At 40.4% G+C, this 26,926-nt stretch overlaps 1 protein-coding gene across 1 annotated transcript in view; it reads left to right on the top strand.

Moving 5' to 3' along the window:
* MAST4 (microtubule associated serine/threonine kinase family member 4) overlaps positions 1–26,926 on the top strand; it is a 614,194-nt gene that overhangs the window by 308,526 nt on the left and 278,742 nt on the right. The window contains exons 4-5 of the mRNA XM_052659092.1: positions 11,867–11,898; positions 26,804–26,839. Of these exons, the coding sequence (XP_052515052.1) occupies positions 11,867–11,898; positions 26,804–26,839 (68 nt within the window). The remainder of the gene's footprint in view (positions 1–11,866; positions 11,899–26,803; positions 26,840–26,926) is intronic.

Below are 26,926 nucleotides of genomic sequence, written 5' to 3'. Positions count from 1 at the left end.
ACCAAATCTTACTTGGTGATGAAAAGTAAATAAAACTGTTCTGGACTCAGACTGCTGTGGATTCGAAGACAAGCTAAGCCATTTACCAGCTCTGTGACCTGTGTCTCTACGTACTGCTCTGTGCCTCAGTTCCGCAAAATGAAAATAATAGTGAAAATTGAAGAAGATGATGCACATCACCACGTGGTCCACATTAGGAACTGTGACTAGATGGATAAAGGTGGGCTTAGTAAAGAAGTACAGTTCCCACCAATTGTGTAAAAAATTTAAAGTGGAAAAGGGGGTTGTGATTAATGATATTTAACTTTCATGCAAGAAAGACTTGGGGGACTGCCTTTGTAGTCCAGTGGTTAAGACTTTTCTTCCAATGCAGGGGGTGTGAGTTCAAACTAAGATTCCCACATGCCTCTTGGCCAAAAAGTCAAAGCATAATACAGAAGCTATATTATAACAAATTCAATAAAGACTTAAAAAATGGTCCACATTAAAAAAAAAAAAAAAGAGTTCTGAAGACCTGTCCTTTGCTCTAATCTTATTTGCAGATCTCTCTCACGTTCTCTCCCATCAGGGACCCTCTGGTCTAAATTAAATGGTTTTGCATCCCCTTATCCACATTCAGATTTCATGATTTGACTTTTGAATGGCCCTCTTCTTTCATCTCTGAATGGTGCCTGCCCAGTGGTTTAGTTGCCCAGACCTATCTGACTCTTTGAGGCCCCATGGATTGTAGCCCATCAGGCTTCTCTGTGCATGGGATTTCCCAGGCAAGAATACTGGAGTGGGTTGCCATTTCCTACTCCAAGGGATCTTTTCTACCCAGATCGAACACACAGATCGAACCCAGATCTCCTGCATCTCCTACACTGAAGGTGGATTCTTTACTGACTTAGCTCCTAAATGTTCTAAACTTTCCCAGAAGTTAAGCACTTCTTTTCAGCTCCCATGGATCCTAGGCACACATTTCTCTCTTGAATTTGCCCCTCCTCTCTTTCCCCACTGTCTCTTTCTTGGTCCTGCCACTGAGCTATGCTTCCTGGATAAATTAATAAGCCTCTGAGTTACTTTCCTGTGTAACTCATTTACACCCTGTTACCAGAGTGATCCTTTTTGACGTGTAAATTTAACCATCTTATTCTACTTAAAATGCTCTCTGAATTCCTCATTGCCTATGGGATAAAGAAAGCCTCTCCTAAAATCCTATGGCTTTCCCTCTGCCTGCCTCCCTCCATACTCATGTCCTGTTGTTTTTTTCTTTCTACCTCCTGTTCTGGCCTTTCCAAGTTTACTAAGAGCTCTATGCTGTTTCACCCCACCCTGCTTTGCTGCATCCATTCCCTCTTCTGGAATGCCCCTGTCCTCGCCCACTCCTGAGGCTGCCTCGCCAACTCCCAGATGCCTCTGAAGAAAGGCCAGGCTTAAGTATTGCATCACTTGGGAATATTTGATTTGCAAGGAGCAGAAACAGCAAGTTAAACTGGTTTAAACAATGAAGGGACTTGATTGGCTCCCATAACTGAGAAATTCAGGTAGAGGCAAGACTGGATCCATTAATTCAAAGAAATCACCCAAGACCCAGTTTCTACCTGTCTTTCTTCTCTGTCACCTTCTGCCCTGCAGCTGTTGTTAGTGTCTTGGGATTAATGCCCCTCCTCTCTTGCTAGCTCTCTTGGAAAAGGGAAGGAGTTGTTTCCCCGGAGCCCAGAACACACATTATTTGGCATCTTATTTTCCCAGATTGAATCAGATGCTATCTTTGAAGCAATTACTTTGGCTCAAATGATGAACTTTGTCATCAGTTTAACCTAGCCTGAGCTAAGCCTGGTGGTCAAGAATACTGTCAGTTCCACCAGATTTTGTTTTTATTAGTGATGGGAAACATCACTGGGCAAGAAACCATCTTGACTCTCCTTAAAGAAAACTGATCACCCCCCTCCCATGGTACTACTGCATATTTTGAAAAAAACTGTATTCCAGGCTTTTCCACACTGTATTCTAAAGCAAGCCAAGTCATTTAACCTCAGCACTTGCCTCATCAGCCTTTACTAAAAAGTGTTCAATGGATTAAAAAACACAAAAAACATTCTGCTCACTTTAATCCCCGCATGTGTCCCTTGTTTTCACCTTTGGTGGAAGATTTTGCCTTCTGTTTCTGAAATTACAGGACTCTAAGTAAATTGCTTCCGTTTTCCTTTGTTGTTTAAAAGGTATCTGTTCTTACCCATACTTTTCTTCCTTTTAAAAGGAAAAGCTGCCCTCCTTTTTAAAAAACATTTTATTTATTTATTTATTTATTAAAGCCAACCCTCTCTGCTTATGTACTCATTCAGACCCCCACCCCCTTCCCTGTTGCTCATATCACCACTTTGACCTGCTTTCTGGCACTTTCCCTTGGAATGTAGGCAAAAATTGGGGCGGAATAATGGAGGTTCAGATTTTGTGTCCACCATCTCCTGGCTTTGCAGTGCTGGGCAATCTCTTATCTCTGGACACTTCATGGGAAGGCTGGAGTGTTGCACCAAGCAGCCAAGTGAATTTGTTAGGAAATTCGTAGACTCCATTTTTTATAGAATCTTACAAAACCCAAAGAGCCAGACACCCATATTGTGACTGAGGAACTTGTATATGGAGAGGCATAGGAGATGAATGCCAAGTCTTGAGGACCATGACTGTTGATTTCAGTGCAAGGCAAAAAAAGCTAACTCAGAAAGGAAGGCAGTAACTGCTTGTGTTTTGTCAGAGAAAGGGAGCATGTGGTTGTGATCAAGTAAAATTTACACGAAAACCAAGCAAGCATTTTAGTGTGCCTTTTATGGTTTATTTTGTTGAACTTTACTGCCACAAATAAATATGTTAAAGTGCACTATGGTTATAAATACAGAAATAGAGTGAAAGAAAACCTGCAAGAAAGGGAAATCCTTTAAGATTCTCCACCCAACTCACATTCTCACTGTGAGAGAGATTTCAATGCTATTTTACCAGTTGGATGGTTTAAAAGACCAGGCATCTCTGTAGATTTCTACCGCTGCTTTTCCAGCTTTACTCTACAGTTTGTATGCAGACAGCTGTGTACATTATGGGCAATTCACTGGATTTTTCAAGGGTGGTTTGAACGTGAGCCACTTTTGAGTATAACTCAGTTTTAGAACGAACCTTTCATGTAAGATCTGGTTCTAGGGTGTGGTGTGTGTATTCTTCTGTTCTCTGTTTCTGCCTTCACAAGTAAAACTGGAGGTCAGAAAAATGGGGCTGAAAACCTTCCCTTAAAAGAGCCCATCCCTGGCTGAGCCTATACCCCTAGTTAAATTTGCACCCCACTGGGTAGGAAGAGTTCCATTTGGGGCACCCCTCCTTGCCCCATGCTTCCCACTTGGAAAGGAAATAACAATAAAACCCTCACAAATAAAACCCTCACACTTCACTACTATAACAGTATTCCATTAAAAAAAAAATCCAACTAATGTGCCCTTAAGGGTACTTAGAAGTGCCAGCCTCATGAAACAGCATATACAAAAAACTCTCTCTCCATCTCCAGGGTGGTGTTCAGACATCGATATTTGTCAAAGCTCCCTGGATGACACTGATGGGTAGCCAGGCTGTGTTCAGAACCACTGCTTGAGCTGAATTATCTCATCCCCTTTTATTTTCTCTCCCCTGTTACCATTTACTCATTCAATTATACTGCATACTCTTGCACCTGGTGATATCTCTCTTGTCCTGTGTATGTGTTTCCCCAAGTAGCTTTTAAATCTGTTTTGTTTTCTCCTTATGTGTCCCTGACAGTGCCTGATACACAGCCTCACACATCTTGGCTCTTTAAACTCTCTCCCTAAATTAATGGTTTGTCTGTCCGTGCAGAGTAGTCGGAGTCACCCTTGATGACAGGGTGAGGCCACTGATGACTAATTAAGGGATGATGATATGGAGGAGTATGGGAACTTTAGTGGTTTCTGGAAAATAGTGAGGAATGGTACCTGCTGGCTCTCAGGGTTCTATTTGTTTGCAGGATTTTGCTTTTCTGTTAGGGGTTGGGGGGAGGGTGGGTTACGGAGTTCCAAAATCCTCTTCCCTTTCTTTCCGAGGACCTCCTGGGGTGTGAAGCCTGGTGGAGCTGGCCCCACCTCCTACTGTGCCCAGGAAGGGAGCCAGTGTTTCCTTGTTCCTGCCCCCTGGGCAGTTAGGGCAGGGCCCCAGGTGTATCATGCTGACACCCACCAGGAATGGGACACTCATGGGGAGTGCCTGCCTGAGTGCTAAGGGAAGGTGCTGGGACCTGTCGAAGGTCCTTCCCAGAGGGAAGCTGAGCTGAGCTTTGAGCAGCAGAGGTGTCCTAACAGGGCTGGTCCCCAGAGGTGGTCATGTTCTCTGGGGGTTCGTTTCCTAGTTCCTGCCCATTTTTGGACCTTGTCTGTGAAGCTGCCTTGTGTGAGAGCTGGTATCTACCCAGTAGTATTTTTGCTTGCTAGCCTCTTTCGGTTTGTGTGGTTTGAGGATTTGCATAGTTTAGCACATCATTTAACAGTGGTACCACCTCATGCGAAGAGTTGACTCATTGGAAAAGACCCTGATGCTGGGAGGGATTGGGGGCAAGAGGAGAAGGGGACGACCGAGGATGAGATGGCTGGATGGCATCACCGACTCGCTGGACATGAGTTTGAGTGAACTCCGGGAGTTGGTGATGGACAGGGAGGCCTGGCGTGCTGCAATTCATGGGGTCGCAAAGAGTCGGACATGACTGAGCGACTGAACTGAACTGAACTGAACCACTAGCAAACTTCTCCCCGCCTGTAGATTTGAAGCAGCCCTGTGTGAATACTTATGTGTGCGTGCCACTTCTTTTTCTGTCTGTCCTCTCTTTTCCTATCTCTTCCAGGCCATGGTTTTACATACCATCTTATACATTAATGATTTCAATGTCTATTTCCAGCCCTGATCTCTTTCTTGAACCCCAGGTTCATTTGTCCGACCACCTGTTTGGAAATTTCTCTGTTATTCTCACAGACATCTTGAATGTGACATATCCAGACTGAAATTCTTCCCTCAAACTCCACTTGATCAGGCCAAGAACTTTGACTCTTTCTGGCTTTATCTTCCATCTTCCACATCTAGTTCTTTCGTAACTTCTATTAAAACATATCTCAAACCAAGCTCTGACCATTTTCACTGATGGTCCAAGTCACAGTCTTCTCTCATTTAGACTATTCTATAACTTTCTAAAATACTGGATTAATTATGACCTTATAATAAGCTTAGAATATTTCAGTATTTATTAGTTTATACATTCCATGCTCTAACTTAGATTTCCCTAACTTCCAGAGACTGGTTCAGTTCAGTTGCTCAGTCATGTCCGACTCTTTGTGACCCCATGAATCGCAGCACGCCAGGCCTCCCTGTCCATCACCAACTCCTGGAGTTCACTCAGATTCACGTCCATCGAGTCAGTGATGCCATCCAGCCATCTCATCCTCGGTCATCTGCTTCTCCTCCTGCCCCCAACCCCTCCCAGCATCAGAGTCTTTTCCAATGAGTCAACTCTTTGCATGAGGTGGCCAAAGTACTGGAGTTTCAGCTTCAGCACCATTCCTTCCAAAGAAATCCCAGGGCTGATCTCCTTCAGAATGGACTGGTTGGATCTCCTTGCAGTCCAAGGCACTCTCAAGAGTCTTCTCCAACACCACACTTCAAAAGCATCAATTCTTCGGTGCTCAGCCTTCTTCACAGTCCAACTCTCACATCCATACATGACCACAGGAAAAACCATAGCCTTGACTAGACGGACCTTAGTCGGCAAAGTGATGTCTCTGCTTTTGAATATGCTATCTACGTTAGTCATAACTCTTCTTCCAAGGAGTAAGCGTCTTTTAATTTCATGGGTGCAGTCACCATCTGCAGTGATTTTGGAGCCCAGAAAAATAAAGTCTGACACTGTTTCCACTGTTTCCCCATCTATTTCCCGTGAAGTGATGGGACCAGACGCCATGATCTTCGTTTTCTGAATGTTGAGCTTTAAGCCAGCTTTTTCACTCTCCTCTTTCACTTTCATCAAGAGGCTTTTTAGTTCCTCTTCACTTTCTGCCATAAGGGTGGTGTCATCTGCATATCTGAGGTTATTGATATTTCTCCCAGCAATCTTAATTCCAGCTTGTGTTTCTTCCAGTCCAGCGTTTCTCATGATGTACTCTGCATAGAAGTTAAAGAAGCAGGGTGACAATATACAGCCTTGACGTACTCCTTTTCCTATTTGGAACCAGTTTGTTGTTCCATGTCCAGTTCTAATTGTTGCTTCCTTACCTGCATACAGATTTCTCAAGAGGCAGGTCAGGTGGTCTGGTATTCCCATCTCTCTCAGAATTTTCCACAGTTTATTGTGATCCACCCAGTCAAAGGCTTTGGCATAGTCAATAAAGCAGAAATAGATGTTTTTCTGGAACTCTCTTGCTTTTTCCATGATCCAGCAGATGTTGGCAATTTGATCTCTGGTTCTGGTACCTCCTATTAAATCAGCAGCAGCATTAGATTAGAAATAAAGTGCACAGTAAATGTAATGCACTTGAGTTATCCAAAACCATCCCCCCTGACACCCAGTCCATGGAAAAATTATTTTCCACAAGGTTAGGGATCACTGCTCTAAAATACACACATATACACAACACACAGTTTTTCTTTCTCCCTACTTCTCTCTCCTCCTTTTAGAGAACTTTAAAAACTTTTGAAAATCATTTTGTTGCAGGAAGGCGGACCCCTTCCAGGTCTTGTCTAACACTCAGAAATGAATTGTCCGAGGAGACACATGTGCTGACAAAGCAAGAGATTTTATTGGGAAAGGGCACCCGGGTGGAGAGCAGTAGGGTAAGGGAACCCAGGAGAACTGCTCTGTCGTGTGGCTCTCAATGTTGGGTTTTATGGTGATGGGATTAGTTTCCAGGTAGTCTTTGACCAATCATTCTAATTCAGAGTCTTTCCTGGTGGTGCACGCATCGCTCCGCCAAGATGGATGCTAGCAAGAGGGATTCTGGGAAGTGGACGGACACGCAGTGTCTCCTTTAGACCTTTCCTGAATTCTTCTGGTTGGTGGTGGCTTATTAGTTACATATTCCTTATCAAGATCTCCTGTCATAAGACAACTCATGCGAATAGTTACTATGGTGCCTGGCCTGGGTGGGCGGTTTCAATCAGTGTGCTTGCCCTAACAGTTGGAGATTTGTAGAAAAGTTGCAAGATAGTTGAATTTTTGCATACTCTTCCCCCTGTTTCCACTAGTGTTAACATCTTATGTAACCTTAATACACTTGTCAAAATTATGAAATTGACATTTATACATTACTGTTAACTAAACTACACACTTTATTTGGCTATCACCAGGTTTTCCACCAATGTCCTTTTTAATGAGTCAAAATCCAGTCTAGGATCCAACATTGCATTTAGTCATTGTTATCCTTAGTCTTCTCTGATCTGTGACCATTTCCCAGTTGTTCCTTGTTTTTCACAACCCTGACAGTTTTGAAGATGTTCTATGGAATGACCCTAAGTTTGGGTTTCCCTGGTGTTTTGTTTTTTTTTTTTTTTTTTTCCCAGAATGAAATGGGAGCTAAGGGTTTGGGGGAGAGAATGCCCCAGAGATGAAGTCCTTCCCATCACATCATATCAGGGGCGCATGATATCGATGCCTATCATTGGCATCATTAGCGTTGGTTGGTTCAGATGGTGTTTGTCAGGTTTATCCACTGAAAAGTTGCTGCTTTTCCCTTTCCCTCCTTTCTTTTTGGAAGGGAATCACTAAGTCCAGGGGCTTCCTAGGTGTTGCTAGTGGTGGTAAAAGAACCCACCTGCTAACACAGCAGATGTAAGAGACACTAACACTAGTTCGATCCCTGGGCTGGGAAGCTCCCCTGGAGGAGGGCATGGCAACGCACTCCAGTATTTTTGCCTGGAGAATCCCCATGGACAGAGGAACCTGGAGGGCTACAGCCCATGGGGCCACAAAGAGTTGGACACGACTGCAGCGACTTAGCACACATGCACTAAGTACAGCCCCTTTCCAGGGGAAGAGAGTTAAGCCCCACCTCTTGAAGGAGGGGAGATTTTATTTGTAACACAATCTATGGACATCTCCTTTCTTTTTTAAATCATAACTGGCCTATCAGTTAAAAAGAATAGTTCAAAGATTTCATGGCAGGTATAACAATGTTATTTTATTTGTGTATGAAGAGCTACTAATAGTTCAGAAATAGTATATACTTTTAAAGTTGCCATTGTGGATATTACGTACATATTAAACATTGCAGCTATTTCTCAGTTGCCTTTATGAATAAGACAAGTTATTTTCTCTGTTTGAGGCCAAGGTTGGCTGAAAGGCAAAGGAAGGGAAAAGAATCACCTGTTATGCTTTCTCTTTCTGGACTCACAGAAATTCTGCATATGAGCGTGAGGAACCTGTGTGTCCTCAGTCTTATCAAGAGATCACAAGATGAAAAACCAAGTACTTAGGCAGATTAACTTTTCTTCATCTTTATTTTTAGTGTATGTACACTGAAAATATTTTTGCCAGTTAGAATTTATAGAAAAGAAGGCAAAGAAGATCATAATATTAAGCAAATAATGATATAAAGTGATTCTAAAAATATTAGAAGTCACTGAAAAATCAACATCGTGAAAATAATTTTAAATTTCTAATATTCTTAAGTATACTCATATGTATTTCTTTAACTTATGATGATCAGTAATCACACTTTTTAGTTCAGATGGATGTTTCTTGCCCTTTTTTTCTCTCTCTGCCCTCATCCCTTCTCTGTTCTTATGCAAAATTTTTAACACATGTTCCACATATACTCAGCACAAGCTTTGGTTTATGACTGGCACTAAAAGGTGGCACAGTGGTAAAGGATCTGCCTGCCACTGCAGGAGGTGCAAGAGATGCAGTTTCCATCCCTAGGCTTAGAAGATCCCCTGGAGTAGGAAATGGCTACCCACTCCAGTATTCATGCCTGAAAAATTCCGTGGACAGAGGAGCCTGGCGGGCTGCAGTCCACGGAGTCGCAAAGAGTCAGAAATGGCTGAGCATGCATACACGTGCATGGCACTAATACCATAATTCTCCAGGCAAGAACACTGGAATGGGTTGCCGTTTCCTTCTCCAAGGGGATCTTCCCAACCCAGGGATCAACCTGGGTCTCCTGCATTGCTGGCAGATTCCTTACTGTCTGAGCCACCGGAGAAGCCCAATACCGTATGCCTTACGTAATTATATAAATGTGTGTTAGTGACCTTGTCCTGACACTAAAAGAATAAGATGAGGATACACACACAATATCGCTGGGGTTGGGGCAGTAAGTGCCTAATGTTGCTCATTTGCATCCAACCAGTTCAGGTTCATCAGCGTGTGGTCCCACGAGGCAGGGCCACAGCCCTTCCTGGCTCCATCTGCAGTATCTCAGCCTTCCTGGCATTTGCAGGCTTTTGCAGCCATTGTTCACAAGGTCTTGGCCACAGCACATTCATTTCTCTCACTTTATTACCGTCACATCTGATTCCAATTTGCTACCAAATTGAGTTTCCAGTTCCGCGCCTGACATTCAAGCCGTCAGGTGGATTAGCTCCTCAGCTAGTTTAGCGTGGACCCTGCAGGTCAGTAGACAGTGGCCTATTAAATGTCCCCTGCTCCTCTGCCTGCAACCTCGGCTGCCGTCCCGGGAGCGCAGTGCGGGGTTTCCCACTGTGACCTTTCTTCTTGTTTAGAACTCATAATTCTAGAGCTGTTGGAAAGACTTTCTGATTAAAAGCAGAGTTGGCTTTGTATCCCTTATCTTGCCATTTCAGCAGGTTTTTTTTTTTTTTTTTTTCTCAGAGCAAAGCAGCCAGCTTTCGGTTGGGTCATTTGGTGGAATATGATTGATTGAACTATTTGGGGATCATTTATTTGGCCCTTCCCCTCTTATCTTCTGAGTGATCTGTTTACCTACAGACTTGAAACAACATCTGACTTCTTTTCTGTTATTAATGCTAACACCTCAGGTACCCCTCCTTTTCTTTTAAAGCTGCTGTCAGATGAGCTTACTAAACAGAAGTATTTATTTGTTTAATTAAGCTCTAGGCCTTTTGCTGTAGAGTAGGTCTCAGGGATTCTTTTTCTTTATTTATGGAAGCATAGTTGCTTTGCCATAGTGTGTCAATTTCAGGGGTACAGCACAGTGATTCAGTTGTATGTATGAATTCCTTTTCAGATCAGTAATAAAAGAAACTCTCGGGTGAGTGATTACTTCTAGGAAGTTCTTTTTTCTTTTTCTTTTTAACCTAAATACAAAACAGATTTCTCAGTGCTTGTCATAACCCAAGACACACATATAGAAAATTATTCATTGGTTGTTCCATTTACATTTCACTTTTCCAAAGAAAACTGTCTTGGTCAGAAACGCTTCTCTCCTCATTAGAGGCTTTAGCAAATAAAGGTGTATTTATGTTTTGGAATCAGGGGCCTAAGTTCAGCAAACACTATAATTTCTTGGGGCTAATGAAGGATTAAAGAAAAACTCAAAACAACAAAAAACATTCCACCACTGAACCCTGGAGCCCTTGAAAAGAAAATGGTTAGCTATTAGGAAAAGGAAGAAAATACTCTGTCCCTAAAGTTTTTTTTTTTTTTTTTTCTTGCAATTAATCATCTGATTATTATAACTCTATATCAAAATATATTTTCCCATTAATAAGAGAGTAAAGTAATAACTTTGATTAAGTTCTGTTTAAGGCAGGATCCTCCTCTGGGCTCCTACTCTCAAGTCCCTTTTTTTTTTTTTTTTTGGTAAGCTGTGCTGAAGTAAATTGCATGCTTTAGAAGTAAGATGGGAGGCCACAGGCCATGACAAACATTTAAGGATCCAATAAGAACAGGGAGCAGGAAAGGTGAGGTTGAGCTGAAGGGGAAGCACCTTTCAGAAAATGATGCTTAAACTCCAGGCGGGCAAAAAAATAAATGATAATTATGGGAATGAAGGCCCAAATTTAGGCAAGCCTTTCAAATTTTGAATTAAAATAGCCAGATGACTCATTGCTTCCTATTCTTTAGTTATCGTCATCAAGCAATCATTCTCGAATGCCCAGGCTTCTGAAAGCTCCATTAGTGGGTGGAAGTATTTCTGTATCCCTTTTTATTGATTTGTTTGGCTTGTTTGCTGGGTTGTTTTGTTTTGTTTTCCCATAGACACTCCATAGAAAGGTAGATAATGATCTTAATTTGAGATAAGTGTGAGAGCATCCTTTGAAACTATAAAGCAATCTATTAATTGTTGTTGCTGTCTGGTTACCTTTTGAGAGGTTCATTAACCTACTTTAAAAAATACTCTAAATCATAAATCACATTTGCTTTAAGAAATAACACCAGAAGGAAACCTTTTGCAGTGTTTCTTTTTAAAAGTATGATCTTCAGTAGACACAACGTTTTGCGTGAGTTTATTTCTGTTGGGGGCAAATACTCTGATTTAACTCCCTTTTCATTTCACTTTTGGCTTAATTATAATCCTGCAGAATTTCCCCTCCTCCTTCTATTTCCTTTTTGGTTAAGTTCTTTGCTTGCTCAGATTTCTGTTACCCTCAATTATAGCATCACGTACTCAGTATTTGACTGTATTGCTTTGGAAGGATTGATGTCTTTTCTGCTCTGGAATTTAGGTAATCTGTGTTTGAACCTTAAACACAGTGTATAAAAGGGACAATGTAAGAAAGGATTCAGTATAAAATAATTACACTAAAATCTTTTCAGTATAGAAAATGCCAAATCAAGCATAACAAGGAAGATACATTTTATGTTACCTGTTTGGTCTCCTAGTAGTCTAAGGTTAAGGCAGCATCTCATATACATGTTTTTTTTTTTTTGCAGAAGGAGCTGAGTCTTCCCAGAAGAGGAAGTCTGTAAGTAGAATAATTTAGTTTCCTTATTGATTCCTTCATATTTTGGGATAAAGTGTATAATGTCATTATTCTCTGACTTGTTAGATTTTCAATGGCAATCAAAAGATTAATGATAATCAACTGAATTAAGAAAAGACAAAGCTTTGCACTTATTTATAAATGTCAGAATTAATGATTTCAAAATAACTTGAAGAAAATTTCCAGCGTTTGTTCCTCACACATACTGTCAGCCAAAATGCATTTTTCCTGGGATAATCTTGAATTTAAAAATTCTATAATGTAATCAAGCAAAAACATTATTTGGTCTGCAGATAGTTTAAATTGATCTGACTAAAGAATTAGTGCTTTTCTACATGATCTAGAAATCCATGATTGTTCTTTATACTATGAATTTTTGCAGAGTAAATGATACACTTTTGCCTTTGAATTAATGAAGACTTTGCATCTGCTAACCTTTCTACTAGGTCTAGAACTTACTGTGTTGATTCATGTATTGTTCTTATATTAAAATAGCAAATTTGCGAACATTGACTTGATTTCTTTATTGTGTGTTTCAACCTTTTCTTTTTAAGGCTAATAGTATATTTGCACAAATCATAGTTTTTTTCATTATCAAATTGTGGAATAAAATTAATTGCCTTTAATAATGCGCTAAGGTCGATTTATTCTCAACTAGTACTGTATAAGGGCTGGTTTAGAAATATTTGGATTTGATGTCTGATTTATGTTGAATTTCGTGGATGGGGCAATGCCCTTTAAAAAAAAATAAGTATAACATGTAAGGTAAGTTCATGCAAATCCCAGCTTGGAGAATTAGAAACATATGTAGTGACTGTTGAAAGAATTCATTCTTTTGACTACATTTTGAAATTTTCAGTCTTTGTATCTGGGAACCAAAACTTCATCAGCTAGGAACATTTCAATACTAGCCATTTGATCTCCGCTTTTTTAGTTGCCAGGAGGATACTGGATCATTATTCTTGGAGAATATGCCTGAATAAATTTTCACTGGCTCCCAGCTTATATCTTTGGATGCTACAGGTTGATGGCCTAATAGTTTATCATAGAAAATGCCTTTAGAATCAAAAACCCCCATTCTTCTGCATAATGATTAGGACTCTTCTGCCTAGACTGGTAGAAGTTCAAACTTTTTTATATTTTCCATCTTGATGAGAAATAAGGAACAAGAAAAACAGAAATATCCACATAAAATATATTTATAGATAAAAATCTCTTTCTCTCATAATTTTTTTAATCCTTAAAGTATCTTAGGCTTGTCTTTTATACTTTATTTAAAAACTTTAGAAACCTAGTCAAATCTTCATTTTAGCCTTTATAAATGTGGTGCTTTTTTCTATTAGCAAATTTCCTACAAATTATTATGATGATAATGTTAATTAACAAAGTAGCTTCTTCATACTTATTGAAAGGCCATATCTCCTTTTGTACTTGTATAAATCTCAAATCTGATTATATTAGCTGATAGCCATCAGTTGGTGGGAGAAATACATAGGAAAATATTTAAATTTCTTTACTTGAGAGAATGGAATCTTTAACAGAAAAAAAAATAAGAATGATGACATTAGTTTGTTTGGATTACATGCTTTGAATACTTAGTAAGAGAAAGATAAAATTATATATAAGTCAATTAAAAATCCCCTCCTAATAAAAATCTGCTGATCTATTGATCAAATTATGTGAATAAAGCATCATATATATATCAACATAAATCTACCTTTTTTTTTTAGTGAACTTTGAAAAAATTAACAATTGCAAGTAAAGCAAATAAGAAATAAACATTCTATTTTTAAAATTTTCTATTAAATACAAGTATTCCTCAAAGAATTAATGACTCATGACATCGATGTTCTGGGATGTAATGCCACTCTGAGTTTTCAGTACAAATCTAATGAAGACAAGCGCGTGTGAGTTTTTCTTAGGTATTGGTGCTAGCCCACATCATGATCACTAAACCTGTTAACATTTCCTCCGTTTATTTACTGTACAATTTACTGCACAAATGCTTTCAAGTCTTTTGTTACTTCTCCCGGAAAGATCGATGATTTCATCCTGCTCTTCTGTTGTCTTTCTGTGTCAACAGCGAGCAACTATGCAATGGGATGCATTCCATGTGGTCTGTGGTACCTGGGCATGTGATTGAACTTTTCAGAGGGCTTGTCCCTTCAGAAAAGCTGTCTTTTGAAAGAAGGCACCTGGTTTTGTTACATCTGCAACTTCTAATTTGTGTGCATGGAATAATAATATTTTTAAAATGCATTTTCATCATTCAGACACATAGATTTATCAGATTTTTAAAAGTTTAGTGTTGTTTTAAGTAAGCTTATAGATATTGCTTGTCTGGAATCAAGCGATCAAAACATATGTGTGATATAATGCATGCATATGTATTACATAAAAGTTAAAGCTTTTACAAACAAAAAAACATAGAAAGTGGCTTTTTTAAAAATTACTAATTGAAAAGGACAAAAAAGCAAACTATATTCTGTCTAGAAAAAAAGGAATAGAGATTGCCAATAATATGTAATTGACGATCATTTTCTCCAGGGCTAACTTGAGGTCTGTGTTTCTCATGTGTTTTAAAAGATTGTGAAGGCAATGATTGTGACTTTTCTGTTTTTAACAGTGCAAATGTCATCAGAAAGAGAGGTTAAGGGAAATTGTTTCTAGACCTGATGTTACTTAATAACCAAGTGACCCCAGGTCAGTTTTCCAGAGGTTCTTCCAGCCCTTTACTGACTTCAAGACCTCAAATCCCATCTCTATCTGACTCCCTGTAGGGTAGATTTTAGCTAGTTTCCTTCTTACAAAGAGTAGCCATTTTCCCAGATTCTTCTAGATCATTCCTTCTCTTTGTCCTTGGAACAGAAGTTGCCATACTCTCTGCTCCCCTTCCTCTTAGCTATTTGTCAAAAGCTCTATATCCTATCATGAGATAGTCATGCAGTGAAATACTAAATACCCAGTAGGATGGCTAAACTAGAGCAAATTCCAGATTCAAGATGTTAACAGCATTTAAGTTGTAAAATTTCCAATAACAGCGGATCTAAACTGTCCATATTTATTAAAAGGTTAATAAAAGGTCTGGTGGGTCCCTTAACTAGTCTTTTGAACATGAGTCCTAAAACGACAATGCTGAGTGATAAAACTCTCTCTGTGGTGTTTGTTTTCAGACAGGGAAAGTGGTAAAAGCCCAAGGTGTGAGCTGATGGATAGTTCAGAGCAAAACCACGGTCCCCTTTAATTGTAAAGGACCCCATTATGTTTTGTTAATTGATAAATAAATAGCCCTACAGGATAAAGGGCTTCCTTTTCTTTTTTTCATGGAATTCCCTGGAGAGAAGAGCAGGCTCTCTGTAGTTACCACTTTATTTTAGTTGAAACAGCAACTGACACATGGTGAGTTAGTTTCTTGGCTTTATGTTTTTTTGGCCCCACACATCTAGAGCAGTAGCAACTCAAAGCAGAAAGCAGCTCCTCCCTTGCACACAAGACCTGGAAAAGTATGTTTCCTACATGCTGAGGAGTTGCTGGAGTATTGAAATTACTGAAAGCAACTGAAGTGTCTTCTTGGCTTAGTTTTAATTTCTCGATCTAGCAACAGCACTGTTCTCTCCATAGAGTTTTGTCCCTTCTCCATTCCTCCTTTCCTTTCATTGTTTTTCTGAGATGGTTGAAGTCTAGTAGGATTGGTCATGGAGTAAATAGGGCAAGGTGCTGCTGGCATAACATAGTTTCAGTCTGCTAGGAAATTCATCTTCCTGTCTACAAAGAAGCATCTTAAACACACTTATCATAGTGCCAGACATCCATCCCGTTGAATCTGAAAGAACTGAAATTCATTCAGTTGGATCTTAAAGGTGTTTTTTCTCTGGAGGGGTCTCACCAAAATGAACATACTTTTGGGCAGGGTGTCTCTGAGCTGCATTTAGCACAGCAGAAGCTGAGTCATTAATGGGATGCTTCTGGTGGACTGACAAGGGACAAAACCAGATAGGGGAGGTGCTGTCAAGAACCATTTTGCAACATGTTAAAAAGTACATGAAAAAGGTGATAAGCTTATTTCATGTCTTTCCCATGTTGTATCCCTTCGGCAGGTGCAAGAAAGGATGTTTAGGTATGAGATAGAAGACCAGAGTGAGCCACAGAGAGAGTGTGTGTTATTAGAGAGGTTAGGACAACAGAGGCAAAAGACCCTGAAAGTTATTGGAAGCTTCTGGGTGGAGCTGGGCCGATTGGACTTAGAAGACAGCTTGTCTCACAGTAGATAGGTTGAACTGGGTGTACTGGATTAGGACACAGTAGGTCCACTACTTATGAATGAATTCTAGTCTCAGAGCATGTTTGCAAGTCCAGTTTGTTCCTAAGTCCAACAAAGTTAGCCTAGGTACCCAACTAACACAACTGGCTATATAGTTCAGTTCAGCCACTCAGTCGTGTCCTACTCTTTGTGACTCCATGAATTGCAGCACGCCAGGCCTCCCTGTCCATCACCAACTCCTGGAGTTCACTCAAACTCATGTCCAGCAAGTCGGTGATGCCATCCAGCCATCTCATCCTCTGTCATCCCCTTCTCCTCCTGCCCCCAATCCCTCCCAGCATCAGAGTCTTATCCAATGAGTCAGCTCTTCGCATGAGGTGGCCAAAGTATTGGAGTTTCAGCTTTAGCATCAGTCTGTCCAAAGAACACCCAGGACTGATCTCCTTTAGAATGGACTGATCGGACCTCCTTGCAGTCCAAGGCACTCTCAAGAGTCTTCTCCAATACCACAGTTCAAAAGCATCAATTCTTCAGTGCTCAGCTTTCTTCACAGTCCAACTCTCACATCCATACATGACCACTGGAAAAACCATAGCCTTGACTAGACAGACCTTTGTTGGCAAAGTAATGTCTCTGCTTTTGAATATGCTACCTAGGTTGGTCATAACTTTCCTTCCAAGGAGTAAGCGTCTTTTAATTTCCTGGCTGCAGTCACCATCTGCAGTGATTTTGGAGCCCAGAAAAATAAAGTCTGATACTGTTTCAACTATTTCCCCGTGTATTTCCCATGAAGTGGTGGCTATATAGTACCACACTGTAATAGGTTTATAATAGTTTTCACACAAATAATACATGAAAAAACAAACACAAAAAATAAAGAATACATTTTTAATTTTACAGTACACTACCTTGAAAAGTACAGTAGTGCAACAGCTGGCACACAGGGGCACTTTCACATTTTTGAAAGTTCACAAATTAAAGGTTCATATTTAGAGGACTTGCTTTATTTCTTAGATTGAAATTCCTTATTTTGATACAAAAAATGAAGTGGTCTTCTATATAATTGGATAGACTCAGGTTGATGTCATTGGCATATGTAGGTCTCTGTATTTTTTAAAAAGAAGACTTATATTCAGGCCAGTTGTATTTCATCCAGAACATACTGCCTTGACAAGCTGTTAAGAAAAGTAGTTTGAGTAAAATGAGGTTGTTTCTAGAATGCAAGGAGAGGGAATCACCCTGGTTTTACAACTGAGTCGAATTAGATTTATGAGATTTTCAGCAAGGTAAAGGCAAGATTTTCTGAAAGAGAGGAAAAGGGCTTAATTCAAGCAAAATAAAGGGCATGTAAACAGTATTTGGATAAGTTTTAAAATGAATTTAGTTTTCCTCTTAGTACTTTCTTCCCTCCCACCCCCACAAATATGGAAGCAAAAATTCAAAATAACTATTGTTGAAGCCAATCGGAAGTCCAGTGTCATTTTGAATGTTAGAAACCAAGAAACAAAATGAAGAAAAAATTGAGTGTTGCATCTGAATTAGCATTTAAAGTGGCATGTTTATGTAAAAAGAGAATGGTGTAATATATCCTGAGAGTAAAGAGAGGATTTCAGACTGTGAAAGAATGTCAATTGCATTTATGTATTCATCGAATAGCCAGTTTGGTATTTGGTATGTATTTGCAGCATCCCCTATCACGCCTACATTTATCTTCTGTGAGGGGGTTGGGGGAGGAGACTTGGGAGATAGAAACAATGCAAGATTGATCTTCCCACCTTTGCAAAATTATTAGGAAAACCTTAGCTTAGCTCCAGGGGAGGGAGAGTTGGGTCACCTAGGGGGGGTTATCAAAATACATGTGCACATTTCTAAACACACTTGGGGGTGCAAATCGAAACCTGTGTGTATGTGTGTTGGGTGCTGAGAAAGGGAGAGTGGGGGGGCTTGTGATCTTTCAGCCCATTCTCTGGGTCAATTTAAAATGCCACCCTTGGCTTAGAACTGCTGTTCTTAGGGGAGCTGCAGGGTACGAGGCAATCAAAGTGAGCTTTTGGATGTCCAAAGGCATGAGGGTGAGTTCTCTTTCAAATTTACTAGGATGATTTTTTAGCAAGCCTGAATCAGACAGGAATTTGGAGGCTTTTGGGGGGAACATTTCTTTTCAGCATGGGCTTCCCTTGTGGCTCAGCTGGTAAAGAATCCTCCTGCAGTACAGGAAACCTAGGTTCAATGGCTGGGTTGGGAAGATCCCCTGGAGAAGGGAAAGACTGCCCACTCCAGTATTCTGGCCTGGAGAATTCTGTGGACTATATAGTCCTTGGGGTTGCAGAGTCAGATACGACTGAGTGACTTCCACTCACGTTACTTTTCAGCAAGCCTTACGGAAGATGGCCCACTGTGCTCTCTTCCTAAAAGCCACCTTCTTGGGTCTGTTACTCAGTAGGCATTTCAGAGCCACACTGCCTGGATTCAATCCTACCTCTGCCATTTAACCAGCCTATGATTTGCAGAAGGTTATTTCATCTCTCTGTGTCTTTATTTCCTCATCTGTAAATCATGTATACTATTCTATCCTGGAATGTTTTGAGGATTAAATTAATAAGTATTTGTAAAATGTTCATAACAGTACCTGACATGCAGTAAGCTCTATGTGTTTCGTTAAATAAAACATAAAGGGAATGAAACCTACCCCCACCCTCCCATCACTTCTTTCTGTCTTGTCGAGTTAAGCAAAGCACTGCCAAGTAAACTGAAGAAGTTCTGTTAAAGCCAGATCATTTGAGTAGCACTTTCTAGAGAGTGACAGTGTATACCAACAGAGGGTATTAAAGAGGACAGCTGGTCTCTTTAGTAGATTTTTTTCCTTTTTTCCCTCCATGGTTAACCCCTCATATCAGGAGATTTCTAGGTGTGTGAAGGAGACAGGCCCCACACATGTTCTGGCTCTGTAGCATCAAGCTGTGCGGGAACTCCATGTGCTCAGGGAGTGGCCTATTTCTAGAATAATCCTTCACTTAACACCTGCCCATTCTTCTCAGCATGGTATACAGGTTACTTCTCCTAACTCTGTTTTGAGACAGATATTGAGAAAAATGAAATGGGGTATTATAGATGTACATGCAGAAAAGTTTAACCATAGGATTTTGAAGCTGGAAGAAACCGTAACAGAAAACTGCTTTTAAATACCATTGTTTGATAAGTGAGGAGCCAGCAACTCAGAGGACGTGAGGTTTGCGTGTTGAGATTGCTTCTTGACCATGGCCAGAATGTAGCGTTCCCACCCACCCAGGACTGGAAAGCAGCCTTTCCTTCTTTAGGGAAATATTTGAGTTAGAAAGAGATGATGAACAAGGGTGTGGATACACTCTGTTCTGGAAAGATGTGAATTACAGCGTCTTCATCCACAGTGCGGGTCACATCAAAGGCAGAATTTTGACTGAGTACACTTGACTTCACTGTGCTTGCCACAATTTCTTTGAACATATTTTAAAGTGTAGCCTCAAACTTTTCTTAAATATGTGTGCATACAAGCTGCCTCACTTTGTTCTACAGCAGACCCTAACACAAAACGGTAAAGCAGTTATACTCCTTTAAAAAGAAGAGAGTTTACACCTAAAACTGCAACCGAAAGGAAGACATTAAGTCACACACCAGCACTACAAGGACACTGCGTTAACTCAGACTAGTGATGGGACTAGTGCTGCTACACTGGTGAGGCGTGGCAGCCCCCAAAGCTCCATCATCCAGGGAGCTGTGTGAACGGGGCAGCTGAATTCTGTATTGTTCTCCTGACTCCATTGCTGCAGTAAGTCGGGCCCTCTGTGGGGAACCATTGGTCGTATTCATTTGCTCCTATAGCAGAGTACGTCAAGGCTGTATATTGTCACCCTGCTTATTTAGCTTATATGCAGAGTACATCATGAGAAACGCTGGACTGGAAGAAACACAAGCTGGAATCAAGATTGCCGGGAGAAATATCAATAACCTCAGATATGCAGATGATACCACCCTTATGGCAGAAAGTGAAGAGGAACTAAAAAGCCTCTTGATGAAAGTGAAAGAGGAGAGTGAAAAAGTTGGCCTAAAGCTCAATATTCAGAAAACGAAGATCATGGCGTCTGGTCCCATCACTTCATGGGAAATAGATGGGGAAACAGTGGAAACAGTGTCAGACTTTATTTTGGGGGGGCTCCAGAATCACTGCAGATGGTGATTGCAACCATGAAATTAAAAGACATTTACTCCTTGGAAGAAAAGTTATGACCAACCTAGATAGCATATTCAAAAGCAGAGACATTACTTTGCTGACTAAGGTCTGTCTAATCAAGGCTATGGTTTTTCCAGTAGTCATGTATGGATATGAGAGTTGGACTGTGAAGAAGGCTGAGCACTGAAGAATTGATGCTTTTGAAGTGTGGTGTTGGAGAAGACTCTTGAGAGTGCCTTGGACTGCAAGGAGATCCAACCAGTCCATTCTGAAGGAGATCAGCCCTGGGATTTCTTTGGAAGGAATGATGCTAAAGCTGAAACTCCAGTACTTTGGCCACCTCATGCAAAAAGTTGACTCATTGGAAAAGACTCTGATGCTGGGAGGGAATGGGGGCAGAAGGAGAAGGGGATGACAGAGGATGAGATGTCTGGATGGCATCACTGACCTGATGGCTGTGAGTCTGGGTGAACTCTGGGAGTTGGTGATGGACAGGGAGGCCTGGTGTGCTGCGATTCATGGGGTCGCAAAGAGTCGGACATGACTGAGTGACTGAACTGAACTGATAGCGTTTCTCTTTAGAATCACTGGATTTTCCTCTGCCACTCTGACTCCTGGGAATTAGACTTCCTGCTCTTTGACTCTTTGTGGCCAATGACTGTCAGACATAAGCAGCTGGGTGAGAAATGGCTTAGGATTTCCCTCTCTGCTTTTCTGCAGTAAAGGCCTGAACCTCTGAGCCTTCTGGGGGTCATCTCTTTCATCTGAATACACAGGCCTTGTCTTTGAACATGCTTTTATATAAAGCCATCTCTTCTGGGATAAGGATGAGGACTTCTCCATGCTTCTGTATTGGAACCTAAGACATGCCCACAGAACATGCCAGGACCTGTACACCTCTCTTTCCAGTGGCCTTCTGGGCTCTGCTTTACCTCTGACATCACCCAGGTAGCTTTTGATTCCTACCATAAGGAAATTGTATGCAGAGTTCCACAAATGCAATTGCATGGGAGGAAAGATTTATTAAGCATATTCTATAAAGTTTATTGGCATGTGGAAATGGGTGCCTAGTCTGGAAGGGTAAATTTTGATGTTTTTTTAAAGCATAAAAATTCAAATGATAATAAATTTAAATAGGCCTAATATATTGAAGGAATGGATTTTTAAATGCCTCTTTCCTAGAACTATAATCTTTCAGGAAATATTTGCCTATTTTGTAGATGCTTAGGTTCTTCCTCTATTGGAAAGTATTAATCTGGCCTAGGCATTGTGCCTTTTATTGTGCGGGAAGAAATGATTTTTAATTTCTGCTGTGTCCTACAGATCAGTGAGATTAACCTTGGGGTGACATTAGCCCTGATTGCTGAACTCTTACTACATCTTGATTTTCCAATGCTGACTCTACTGTTATTGGTGGTGGTTTACATGCTTTTACTCAGGAAGAGGTTGTCTTTAGTATTTGTGTTTTTCAAAACCTGAGAAGGGCGTTTTCATGGCACCCTCTGCATCCTTGTGTCACTGCTGTGGGACAGATGTTTACTGAGGCGTCAGTGTGGACCGTCCCCCGGGGCTGACATCAGGTCTAGGGGAGGGCCTGGTCTGCTCTCCTGGGTGCCCCTTGGCCTCCTGCTGAGAGGATTTGCTCTGTGCAGGGCACAGGAGTGAGTTCACCAGGGGTTTGATATTTCAGGTTGTAAAGCATAGTGTTTAGTATCTTAACAAATCAAGAATCGATTATCTGGGAGAATAAGCAGAAGGTTTTTTAGGTCTAGGATAAATTAAATACTAACACCAGTCCTAGTGGATTAAAAAAGCCTTTGGAAGCCCTGGAGTATATTTTTAAATGCACTTGACATCATATACTGAAATGAAATTAATAGATCAGTATATGGTTTTATGTCTTAGGGGAACATTGATGGTTTTTTTAGTGAGATTCTAAGGTATTACCAATTTGTATGTAAAAGAAGTTGATTCTGGTAGAATCACAGGGAAAAATACTGTCATCAAAAAGTATGTTACTTAATTTTTATCTTTGAAAATTCAAGTCACTTAGCTCTATCCCACTTTTTTTTTTTTTTTTTTTTGCTGGAAGATGTTGATTAGACCACATCCTTAAGACCATAGCAGGAGGTGGTCATGATGGTGGTGATCTGGGAAAATACTTAAAAGGAGAATTAAAACAAACATAGTTTAGATTGTTACTCCTCAAGGCTCTGTGTAGTTTCTTTTCATCCATGGACCTTTTATTTACTGTTTAACATCACCTCCGCTGTTTTATGTTAAGTACCAGGAATTGTAAATTCTAATTGTATTAAACCACAGCAGAATTTAAAATAGCACAATGAGACAAAGCCACTTCCTGCCATGAAATCTGATGTAGGATGAACCAATTTAGGCTTCCCTGGTGGCTCAGTGGCAAAGAATCCATGGCCAAGGAAGAAACCTGGGTTTGATCCTGGATCAGGAGGATCCCCTGGAGAAGGAAATGGCAACCCACTCCAGTATACTTGCCTGGGAAATCCCCTGGACAGAGTGAGCGCGGCGGGCTACAGTCCATGAGGTTACAGGAGAGTCAGACGTGACTTAGTGGCTAAGCAACGAGAGCAGCATAACCCTACATGCTTACAGTATGTAGCACGCTTCCCCTTCCCCTTAAAAAAAAGCTTCATTGACCCATAGTTGCTGCTAAGTCACTTCAGTCATGTCTGACTGCGACCCCATAGACGGCAGCCCACCAGGCTCCCCCGTCCCTGGGATTCTCCAGGCAAGAACACTGGAGTGGGTTGCCATTTCCTTCTCCAATCCGTGAAAGTGAAAAGTGAAAGTGAAGTCGCTCAGTCGTGTCCAACTCTTAGCGACCCCATGGACTGCAGCCTTCCAGGCTCCTCCCTCCATGGGATTTTCCAGGCAAGTGTACTGGAATGGGGTGCCATTGCCTTCTCCAGACCCATAGTTGACATATCATAAATTGTACTTAAAGTACACAATCTCATAAATTGACATGCACACATATATACAGACACTCCTGTGAAACCAGCTCCACAGTCAAGGTAATGAAATATCCATCTCCTCCAGAAGTTTCCTCTTACAGGTTTGTAATTGCTCCCTCCCCCTCCCCCCAAATGACTAATCAGACAGTAACTAATATTTTCCATTCCTAAAGATTAGTTTGCATTTCCTAAAATTTTAAATAAATGGAACTATACTGTTTTTACTCTTTTTTGTCTGGTTTCTTTCACTCAGTGTAATTATTTGGAGATTCAGTTCTTTTTCAGTGTATGTTAATAGTTCATTGCTTTTTATTTCTAAGTAATATCCTATTGTGGGTACAGCATAGTTTGATTATCCATCCACTTATTGATAGACATTTGGGTCACGTATAGTTTTGGACCATTATAAATAAAGCTGCTGTACAGGCTTGGTAGATTTTCTCCTGGCTTATGGTTTCTGTTGCTTTACAGCATCTATTAAAGAGCAAAAATTTTTAGTTTTCATGAAGTCAAATTTATCAGTTTGTTCTTTAAGTGGTTATAGTTTTGGTGTTGCGTCTAAGCCATCTTTCCCTGTTTCAGGGTCACAAAAGTTTTTCTCCTCTTTTTCCATAAAATTTATAATTTTAGACTTTTATGTCTATGATCCATTTTGAGATAATTTTTGTGTATGGGTGAAGTATGGATTGAAGTTTTAAGTTATTGCATACAGGTATGTAACTGTTCCAGCACCACTTGCTAAACAGACCGTTCTCTGTCCCATCTCCACTGAATTTCTTGATAGTTTGCTTGAAAATTGGTTGTCCATATATGGGTGTCTATCTACAGACTTTCTTTTCTGTTTCATGTCTTGTTTGTCTTATATCAGTGTCTCCACTGATTGGATTATTGTAGCTTTATAGTAAGTTCAGATATTAGATAATGTTAGTCATCCAGCTATGTTCTTTTTTTTTTCAAAATTGTTTGGACCATTCCAAATTCTTTAGTTTTGGAATCAGCTCATCATTTTCTGCCCCCTAAAAGCCAGCTGAGATTTTTATTGGAATACATTAAAGCTTTAGAGCAACTTGAGAAGCTATGAAAAAATTTCCAGTGGTTATAAGTCTTAAGGATAGATTAGGGAGAGTAGTGTGTCAGTCAGTGCAATGTGGAGAGACTGGGATGGAATTGTCAGCCATGATATACTGATGGAGGAGATGGGTAACCCAGCTATAGTAGACTGAGCTGTCGAATAAGTGACCACAGATAAGCAAACATCCCCTCAGAGAAGCCCAAGAGAAATGGTTGGGTGGGTGGTTCAGGGAGTGGCTCAGGTAATGATTTCAGGCTGAAGTCAGAGAGGACTAGGTACATTTCTTCTGGAAAGAAGACCTTCAGTGGAGAGCTCAAGCTCAGCATAGGCAGAGAATAGAGGAGGAAGGTTTACACATTCATGTCTGGTCTAGGAGAGGGCCACAGGCCTGTAAAGATTGTGATTCAGAAAACACTTAGAGAGGGGAGGCATTTGTCATAAAACAATGAAGGTCAGCTGTACATTAGAACTAACTATTGGTCTGGAAGAGTGGTTCTCAACCAGAGGTGATATTGTCCCCTCGGGGACATGTGACAATGTCTAGAGAAAATTTTGATTGTCACAATTACTGGGAGGTGGATTTCTCCTCTCATTTATGGGTATAGAGAGGACAGTGTTGTTGCTAAACATTGTGCAGTGTATGGGAAAACCCTCCCCTCAACAAAGACTTGTCAACCCAATATATTCCTAGTGCTAGAGGTGGGGACCACTGGTCTAGAGAGGAAGGGCCAGGAAAGAGGGTGAAGTGAGAATGGGGCGATTGATTTCTCTGATGCCCATTGTCTATATTGTCCTGAGGAGAAATGCTGTCTTGTGTGGTGACCGTGCAGAGTTACCCTGCTTGCTCAGAAATTAGTCTCTGGAAATGTTTTTTGGGAGTGTTTTCAGAAGATGTCTGAAAGTGTTATCAAATAAGGATAATTTAACAAAAGCATGCCTTAACTACAGGGTAGGAATGTTGAACATTTGAGTTAATTCACATAAGAAGGAAGTATTTGTTTAGACATGGCATTGTCCACAGATGAATTTATCAATTGGAATGTTTTTGATTGCAAGTAATAGAAGAAAACCTAACTGAAAATGGCTGAAAAAAATAAAGGAAATTTACCAGCTAATGTAACTAAAAAGTCCTGGCTTCTGGCAAGGGTTAACCAAGAGTTTCAGTGTTTCAGGGACCCAGTTTCCTTCCTAGCTCATAGATGACTGCCAACAGTTTTCACAGTTTGTTTTTTCTTATCTGTCCTCACCAGGAGTGGATTTTTCTTCTCCTGCCATTATGGGTTTCTCTTTGATTGGGCCATCTTAAATTAGGTATCCATCCTTGAATATGACAATATTTATAGCATTACCCTCATTAGCATAGACTGTTTGGTATGGCAACCACTGGCTGCATGTGGCTGTTGAGCTCTTGAAATGTAACTAGTCCAAATTAAGATGGGGAAAATGTGAAATACTTAATAATTTGTGTACTAATTGCATGATGAAAGGGTAATATTTTGGGGTATATTAGGTTAGAAAAAAAACTATTATTAAAATTGCTTTCACTTGTTTCTTTTAAATTTGTTTTTAATGTGATTACTAGAAAATTTAAAATTGTATTAGTGGCTCCAAATTGTATTTTTGGTGCGCCAAACTGGCTAAGACTACTCAGGAGTCCCTTCAAATAGAGTGGAGTCAACTCCATCCAAATCACATGGTTGATAGCCTTATGGGAGAGAGATGGGAAGCATATTGGGCAAGCAATCAGAAAGAACACTGCAGTGACTGGCATAAGCAGAGAAGGGAATATTTGTTGAATTGCTGCTATTTTACTGCAGGTGAATGTCTGGAGATACTTCTGCTCTACTACCACTAAAAAGTTAATTTTTTTTCTTAAATATATTTTAGAAAGTTCTAGAGCAAACATATGGCTCATAGTAACTAGTGAAACAGCACAGATACACTAGGAGGAAGGAAATAATCCCCATTCCTCTCGTCCTTGTTTCCACTCCTAACCCTGGGCGGCCCTTGTTAGTCTGGTCTGTGCTCTTCCATTCCTTATTGCATGGACATGGGAGTGCCTGCATGTCCATTGTTTCATTGTGTCTGTTGCTACTGTCATAATGGAATTATAGCGTTTCAATTTGCTTCTGTCACCTTAGCAAGTCACACTCTACAGCTTTATCCCATTCTTTTGAATAATACATAATATTCTATCTATGGATATTCCAACATTTCATTTAACCATTTCCTCACTAATGGACGTTACTGTTATTTCCACTCTCCCCTCTTCCTGCGCCCCACAACAGACAATGCTGCAATAAATATCATTGTACCTGTGTCCTTACGTACTGGTCCTTTTTTTTTTTTCCCTATAGGATAGATTCCCAGAAGTGGAATTGCTTGGTCAAACGGTATGTGTATTTTTAATATTAATAGATATTTCTAGATTCTTTCCCCAAAGAAATAGCAAATCACATTTGCATATAAGAATGCCCATT

This window comes from Budorcas taxicolor, chromosome 20, assembly GCF_023091745.1.
Source record: "Budorcas taxicolor isolate Tak-1 chromosome 20, Takin1.1, whole genome shotgun sequence".
NCBI classification, from domain to species: Eukaryota; Metazoa; Chordata; class Mammalia; order Artiodactyla; family Bovidae; genus Budorcas; species Budorcas taxicolor.
This window is presented reverse-complemented; position numbering and strand designations above follow the sequence as displayed.